Consider the following 9,116-nt stretch of genomic DNA (forward strand, 5'->3'; position numbering starts at 1 on the left):
TGGGGGCTCGAGCCCCAAACAAAGTCCAGAATGTTCAAAATGAAGGTCAAAATGTACAAATGTGCAAAATACGACCAACAAACAAACAAAAAATTAAACAAAACTACTGCTGGTCGCCCTCCAGCTCTGCAACCCTTGCCGCAAGGGCGGCAATCTCGGCGTCTCGAACCTCGAGCTCCCTCAACAAGCGAGCTGTCTCCTCCCGAGACTGGGTCAACTCTCGCTCCAGCTCGCGGTCCCCCCGCTGTCCACACCACTACATTTTCGGCTCCTTTCTTGTCTCTTATTTCCAAGTCAAATTCTTGAAGAAGTAAAATCCATCTCAACAACCTTGGTTTTGCCTCCTTCTTTATCAAGAGATGTCGGAGAGCACGGTGATCCGAAAAGACAATCACCTTGGATCCAAGTAAGTAGGAAAGGAATTTGTCTAAAGCATAGACGATGGCAAGAAGCTCCTTCTCGGTGGTATCATAATTCACTTGGGAGGGATCAAGAGTCTTTCTTATATAGTAGATGGCATGAAGAGCTCTTCCTACCCGTTGGCCAAGAACCGCTCTAACGGCGTAGTTACTAGCATCACACATAATCTCGAACGGTAGTTCCCAATTTGGAGGTTGAATGATCGGTGCCGAGATTAGTGCTTATTTGATTCTATTAAAGGCTTCAACACACTCATCAGTAAAATGGAATTGGGCATCTTTAAGCAAGAGTTGAGTGAGGGGTTTCACTATTTTTGAAAAATCCTTTATGAAACGGCGATAGAAACCCGCGTGACCGAGAAAACTTCTCACCCCTCTAACATTCACGGGAGGTGGGAGTTTCTCTATCACCTCAACTTTAGCTTTATCGACCTCGATGCCCTTTTCCGAGATTAAATGACCCAAAACAATTCCTTCATTGACCATAAAGTGACACTTTTCCCAATTTAAAACAAGACTAACATCTTCACATTTTTGCAACACAAGAGAAAGATTATGCAAACATGAGTCAAAGTCTTTTCCATAAACACTAAAATCATCCATAAAAACTTCCATTATGGTCTCTAGGTAATCGGAGAAGACACTCATCATGCATCTTTGGAAAGTGGCGGGGGCATTACATAAACCAAAAGGCATCCTCCTATATGCAAAAGTACCATAAGGGCATGTGAAGGTGGTCTTATGTTGGTCATCCGGGTGTATGGGGATTTGGAAGAATCCCGAATACCCGTCAAGGTAACAAAAGAATTTGTTGGAGGCTAACCTCTCAAGCATTTGGTCAATGAATGGTAGGGGGAAATGATCCTTTCTTTTTGCGGAATTCAATTTTCGATAGTCAATACACATACGCCAACCGGTGATCTTCCTTGTGGGTATTAGTTCATTCCTTTCATTTGTCACTACCGTGGTACCTCCTTTCTTAGGTACCACTTGAACGGGGCTAACCCACAAAGAGTCCGATATGGGATATATGATTCCCACATCAAGTAATTTCATAACCTCTCCTTTGACAACTTCTTGCATGTGGGGGTTCAATCTTCTTTGAGGTTGAATGGTAGGTCTATGGTCTTCCTCTAGATGAATTCTATGCATGCAAAAATTGGGACTTATCCCCTTAAGGTCATCTAGGCTATAACCTATAGCCTTCTCATGTTTTTTCAACACTTCATGCAATTTTCCCAATTGGTTCTCATCAAGTCTATCATTAACAATCACGGGTTTGGTCTTTGATTCATCAAGGTAAGCATATTTCAAATTTAGGGGAAGGGGTTTTAAAGTAGGAGTTTGTACCTCACTTTCCTCCTTTGGAGTTTCATTGAGAACTTGCTCCATCTCCATTAGACATTCTATTCTCATAGCATATTCAACTTGTTCTTCATTCTCATCAATCTCATCACATTCGAATTCCATAATGGATTCCTCTTGCTCTTGAGCTTGTAAGATGTCTTCTAGGATGTATTGCTCATCTTCTATAGGTTCACATGCTTCCACAAGGATGTTATGCACTAATTCGGATTGTGCATGAGTAAGTTCTTTGTTAGCTAGAGCGGCCTCAAAAAGATCTACCTCCAATTCCCAATACATATTTTTAGCCTCACTTGCTTCCAAGGCTTCCAATGCTTGCATGGGATCTTTGAAGAAAGGTATACTTAAGTGGTCCTCTACAAAACAATCTATAAGGTCCATCTTGCAAAATATCAAACAACTTGAAAACAATTAGAACAAACCTTGAGGAGTTTTACTTCCCCAAGGCCAAGAAAGACACAACTAATAACAATATAAGAAAATCTAAATCAAGTTAACACCGTCCCCGGCAACGGCGCCATTTTTGGTCGGACTATATCTTTTCGGTAACTTGTCGTTAGGAGCACCTAGACCAAAACACATATTATAACTTCACAAACAACTCTACAATTAGTAAAGAGGCAAGTAAAGGTCGGATCCCAAGGGACGGGAATTGAGATGAGATTTCTATTGCAACTAGTGGTGTCTTAGGGGTGTCACAATTGGGTTTGATGTAGAAGGTCACTAAACTAAATAGCAATGAAAGTAAACAAGCAAGATGAATTAAAAAGGGTTGTAAACAATTGATAAAAAGCACTAGGGTATCATGGGTTCATAGGGGATTCATGGGAATTGAGCATACAAACATGTTCTCAAATTATAAGCAAGCAATTATTGTTGTGATGGATTGAGTTGGTTTATATCTTACAATCCTAGGAAAGTTTGGGTCCCGGAGCCGAATCGATTAGATTGTACAACACCTACAAGTCGACTTAATCTTCCCTACTCAACAACATCCATGGTGTAATGAGACTCGAGTTGGTTTATGTCTTACAAGTCTCATTGAAAAGATAGGTGATGGGTAAAAAATGCAAGGATTCATAGGCTCGCATTTCATCAAACATAACATGTGCATGAGTTGAGATCATAACAAGCAAGCAAATAAACCATGAAAGCATATTAATTTAAGCATGAATCATTCCCCATGTTGGTTTCCCCTAATTACCCATTAACCCTAGCTAAGTGACTACTCACTCATTATTATGTTGAACATGCTAGCAAGGTTGTCAATCATACCAACAAAGTGAAACATGATGAATAAATGAAAGTAATTAGCAATAATTAAAAAGGGATTAAGAGAATTATACCTACTAATGATTCCAATAATAAAGCAAAGAATAAAAGAAGTACTTGATGCTTGATTGAGAGGTTGTCAATCTCCCAATAATAACCCAAATAATCTTCAATTACCCAAAATAAAGGATGAACAAGAGAGAGATTAAGGAAATAAAACTTGTATTAAAACTTGATTAATTGTTGATTACAAAATTAAAGAGAGATTTGATTGATATTAACTACACTAAAGATTGGTAAGAAGAACATGCTCTTCTAATTAGACTAATGGGGTATTTATAGTGGGGCTTAGGTGTAGAAATTAGGTTTAACTAAGGGCTTAAATGACGATTAAGTCCCTACTTAAGGAAACGCCAGTATTTTTGGAAGGATGGGCATCTTTCTTGAAGCTTGAAGAAACGAAATTGTCTGCCTGGGAATCCGTGCGTCTTTGGCACGGGACGGGCGGTTTCTGTGGTCTCTGCCCGAGCATCTTGGGGTGAAGACGGGCGTCTTCTGGAGCTGCTGCCCGGGCGTCTTCTGGAGAAGACGCTCGGATTGTGGTGGTGGAGGACGGGCGTCTTCAAGACAATCCACACGGATTGCTGGACAGTCTCATTTCTTCTTCTTTTCTTCCTTTTTCTTCATAAAATCCTTGGGGATTTCCTCGGGGATGCAATGATCTTTTCTCATCATTGCCCATCTACTATAGTATGTACAAAGGCCTTCTAATATTGTCTCTCCTTGATGCTTGGTCATTGAATTCAATCAATTTAGTCTCATTTTGCCATGAAAATGCAAGGTTTGCACTCCTTTCCTACCAAGGGATCAAAACCTCAAAGAATATGCAAAACAAAGAACTAAAGACAATAAATGACCCAAATATGCACTAAAAAGCATGGGAACAAGGCTAATTCGGGGACTAAATATGCTCTAGTTATGGTCACATCACTACTCTTGACGGAAGCATTTAACGATTGAGGACAAAGGTACCCTAGCTTGACACAACTTGGAGGTGATTTATTGGTATCCTTCTAGGCTTAGTAGTTTGAAGAAACCGTATCTATGATGGAATGTGTACCCTTAGATTGCTTCCCTTTTAGATAATTTCCGCCACTTAGATGAGGAAAGTGGCAATTCATTTTTGTAGATGCATCCATTACTTGCTTTTGTGTGCTTAATGCTTGGATGCATCGCTATTTTGGCAAGCCCCACCTTGCCTTGCAAGAATGCATCCTACCTCATGGTTGTCTTGTTGTGAGTTGAAGGGGCAGAGTGAGACCCGCTAATTGTCTCATATCGACTATATTAGTAGGTTACTTTAAATAAAGGTCCTAGTTTTAGTCACCTCTTTACTCGGGACGAGCAAAGGTTCGGTTTGGGGATGTTTGATGTGACTCATATTTGAGCACATTTAGTCCCCGAATTAACCTCGTTCCTATGCTTTATAGCACTTATTTGGGTCATTTACTATCTTTAGTTTCCCATTTTGCATATTCTTTGAGGTTTTGTCTCCTTGGTAGGAAAGGATTACTAACCTTGCATTTATGAGGTGAAATGGAGCTAAATGGATCGCATCCAATGACCAAGCATCATAGAGAAGACCGACACTAGAGGCCTAAATAGATAATAAAGTGAAATGGGCAATGATGAAAGGATCCTTGCATCCCCGACATGATACTTGCGGATCGTTAAGGAGCAAAAGAAGAGAAGCTCTCTGTCCAGGAAACCGAGCGGATCAAACACGATCCGAGCAGCTTAGAACACCAGGAACCGAGCGTCTTGTTACCAGGACGAGCGGCCTGTGCAGCAATGATCTGGGCATCTCCACCAGGATCCGAGCGGATCATAAGGCATAACAGCCCGTGCCGTACCACAGGACGAGCGGACCGAGGTAGGAATAGCAAGGAGGATCCGCTCATTTCCCTCGGGAGTAGCATTTCCTCAACTTTTCTTAGGGACTTAATAGTCATTTAAGCCCTTAGTAACCCTAATCCTTGTACCTAATCTTTAGTATAAATACCCCTTGTACTACCTAGATTAGAACAATCTCTCTTAATCATATCTTAACCATCTCTTAATCAAGTTGTAATCCTCTCTTAATCTCATCTTAATTAGTCTTAATTTAGTTTTAATACATTTTTCAATATTAATCACATCTTAATCTTTCCTTAATTTCTCTATTGTTCTTCCTTTATTTTGGGTAATTAGAAGATTATTTGGGTTTATTTGGAGGATTGACATCCTTCCATCAATCATCAAGTATTTCTATTATTCTTTGCTTTATTATTTGGAATCATCTTCATAGGTATAATTCTCTCTTAATCTTGTTTAATTATTGTTAATCACTTTTATTTATTCATCATGTTTTGCTTTGTTAGTATGATTGACAACCTTATTAGCATGCTAAACTTTATCATGAGTGAGTAGTTTCTTTAGCTAGGGTTAATGGGGAATTAGGGGAAACAAACATGGGGATTGATCTATGCTTAATTTAATATGTTTTCATAATTAATTTGCTTGCTTGTTGTGATTTCAACCTATGCACATGTTATGTTTGATGAAATGCGAGCCTATGAATCCTTGCATTTTTTGATCCATCACTTATCTATTCAATGAGGATTGTAAGCTTATAAACCAACTCGAGCCTCATTACACCATGCATAAAGTTCCCGCTTTTGATTGTCCAGGAGGCTGACCTTGTTCCAGGTACACAACCTCTGCACCTGGTGGCAGATGTTTGATAACATATTTTACCCATGACGTAAAATATCTTATCAATAGGATATCTAGTTAAAGCATACCTCTCATTGTTTTTTTCCAGTTAACAAGGAATGTTGCGTTCCTTGTGGTTCTAGCGTTTGTAGTTTCGTGCATGCACCTATGTATATGGCCCCGGGATTTTAGTACCCACATCGTAGCTACGGTTTTGTCTGGGATTAACGGTGAGGTACATGTGGTCTTAGTATCACCTTGCCCTACTACCTCCATCCTACCGTATGCCCTCCATGTGGCTGACTTAGCAACGTCTCGTAGCCCACAAGGCAGGGGCTAGACCTTTAAAGTTTACCCTGCCTAACAAGTAACCAACATTAGTACTCAAAGCCATTCTTCCTAGAAGCGTAAAATTCCAAAGTAGTACAAATTACTTGGTGCTATCTCATGGTGTTCCAAGGCAACAGCTGGATCTAGGAAGCGATAGCCTGGACTACTTGGTTTAAAAACGACTCAATTTGCTTTGTAAAATGAAAAAACTAAAAATTAAGAAAAGTAAAAAATAAACCATAACCTAAAGCATATAATAGCCCCACCCCCGGTTTTTTTTTTTTTTTTGAAAATCTTCTTCTTTTTTCTTTTTTCTTTTTTCTTTTTTTTTTCTTTTTTTTTTTTTTTTTGCTTCATGGACTATTGAAAGGTCCTCTCTACGCTAAGGTTTAAACACTTTGTTAGACAAAGTACTATTTCAGATGGCGAATGTTCCAGAGTTTGTGCAGGAACTGACCTTGCATGGTCATCAACCTGTATGCCTCATTCTTAACAATGCTTTCGACCTGATACGGTCCTTCCCATTTTGTAAGCAAACTTGTCTGCCTTGTTATTTTTGGTATTCTCAAATACCCATCTGAGTACCAGGTCCCCTACCGCATGGGTCCTTACGTTGACATTCTTGTTATACTTTCTAGCTACATATTGCTTGTATGATGCCATGCGTATGTAAGCACTTTCCCTTAGCTCGTCAACTGTGTCCAGGCTCCTAGCCATTTCGATTTGATTATGCTCTGCTGTCTGACAGCCATACCTATGTGTTTGTACCAGAACTTCTGACGGAATCACTGCCTCTGCCCCGAATACCAGGCAGAATGGCGTCTGTCCCGTTGCCACCTTTGGTGTCGTCCTGTCTGACCAGAGTACCAGCGGTAATTCTTCTGTCCACTTACCCCCTAGCTCCTCCAGCCGCTTCCTGAGGTTCTCCACAATGATTTTATTGCTGGATTCTGCTTGGCCGTTGGTTTGTGGATAACGGGGAGCAGACTTCCTCAGTGTTATGTTCCAACGTGAACAAAATTGTTATCAGATATGAACTGGGATCTATTATCGCATATGATTTCAGATGGTATCTCAAACCTGCTAATGATGTTACGCTTTACAAAAGAGATCACCTGAGCCTCCTTTACTTCCGTCATAGCTTCAGCTTCAATCCATTTTGAAAAATAGTCAGTCATGACGAGCATGTATACTCTGTTGCCTGGAGCCCTGGGTAGCTTCCCCACTATGTCCATTCCCCATATCATAAATGGCCATGGAGAGATGATTGGATGCATTTGTTCTGCTGGCTGATGACTTGCTGGGACTGCCTTCTGGCACGAATCACAGTGCTTGGCGTGATTTACAGCGTCTGCCCTCATAGTAGGCCAGAAATATCCTTGTCTTAAGATTTTATTAGATAGACTTCGCCCACTAGTGTGATTCCTACATTCTCCGCTATGTACATCCTGCAGCACTGTGTCAGCTTCCTCTTTATTTAGACATCTGAGATAGGGTCCTGCCAAAGACCTTCTAAAGAGCATGTTATCTATTAGCACGAATCTGGAAGCCTTTATCCTGAAACTTTGTGCTTCTTTCTTTTATCTTCCGAGAGTTTCCCATCTTTCAACCACTCTATATAAGGTTTTCTCCAATCCAAACCCACCTGCTGGTGTCCATCCGACACTAGGATTTCTGCTCTATTTACATGTTGCTTCAGCGTTGCTTCCCTTTCCTGACTTTGTTCTAACTCCTTCTGTATAGCTGGAGTTAATACATGAGTAATTGGTATATTGGAGAATTCTGTGGGCTGGAAGATGGCTCTTAATGTAGCCAGAGCATCTGCCTCCACGTTCTGCTCTCTTGGCACCTCAGTAATCTTAAAAGACCGGAACGTCAACTTTTGCTTCATGGCTACCTTTAAGTAGGCTATCATCTTTGAATCACGTGCCACGTACTCATTGTTCACATGATTCACTACAAGCAATGAGTCACTATACACTCTCAGGTTCCTCACCTTGAGCCCCTGGGCAATTTGCATTCCCAATATAAGTGCCTCGTACTCAGCTTCGTTATTAGTTGCTTTGAATTCGCACCTGACCGCTTGTACCATCATGTCGCCTTTTCGGGACCGGAGGACCAGACCTACTCCAGCTCCCCGAGCATTAGAGGCTCCATCTATGTAAAGGGTCCAAATTCCGCTTTCCTGGTCCCCTAGTAATCTTAGCATCCCTTTTTCTGCCTCCACATGGGTAGCAGGACTAAAATCGGAGACAAAATCTGCTAGTGCCTGGGACTTTATTGTTGTCCTAGGTTTGAATTGTAAATTATAGCCACTCAAGTGTACTGACCACTTGGTCATTCTTCCAGATAGTTCAGGCTTCCTCATGATCGTTTTTAGTGGATAATTAGTCACTACGTGGATGGTGTGAGATCAAAGTATGGGCGCAGTTTATATGAAGCAGTGACCAGAGCTAGGACTAATTTCTCGAAAGGTGTGTACCTGGTTTCTGCAGGAAGCAGAGACTTACTGATGTAGTATACTGGATGCTGCATCCCTTCTTGCTCTTTGACCAGAATAGCACTTATCGCTGCTTCTGTAACCGACAGGTATAGGAACAGTGGCTCCCCCTGCTCTGGCTTTGCCAATAGTGGTGGTGCGCTTAGGTAGCACTTGAGTTCTTTGAATGCTTTATCATGCTCCTCCGTCCACTCGAATTTCTGGCTCTTTCTTAGTATATCATAGAACAGCTTGCATCTATCCGAGGCTCGTGAGATGAATCTACTTAAGGCTGCCACTTTTCCTGCTAGTCGCTATACGTCCTTTGGCCTCTGTGGTGACTCTAGCTGGAGGACTGCCTTGACCTGCTCTCTGCTGGCTTCAATCCTCCTCTGAGTTACCATGTATCCTAGGAACGTTTCGGAGGACACACTAAACGAGCACTTGGATGGATTAAGCTTCATCTTATATTCCCTTAACTTTTTAAAGGTATCAGC

General features: G+C 41.1%; 1 protein-coding gene across 1 annotated transcript; it reads right to left on the bottom strand.

The window, feature by feature from the left end:
- Positions 1-7,692: 7,692 nt before the first annotated feature.
- On the bottom strand, positions 7,693-8,508 carry LOC141588217 (uncharacterized). The gene has a single exon (XM_074409671.1). It carries the CDS (start codon positions 8,506-8,508, stop codon positions 7,693-7,695), a length of 816 nt encoding a protein of 271 aa, XP_074265772.1.
- Positions 8,509-9,116: the final 608 nt, after the last annotated feature.

This window comes from Silene latifolia, chromosome 6, assembly GCF_048544455.1.
Source record: "Silene latifolia isolate original U9 population chromosome 6, ASM4854445v1, whole genome shotgun sequence".
Taxonomy (NCBI): Eukaryota; Viridiplantae; Streptophyta; class Magnoliopsida; order Caryophyllales; family Caryophyllaceae; genus Silene; species Silene latifolia.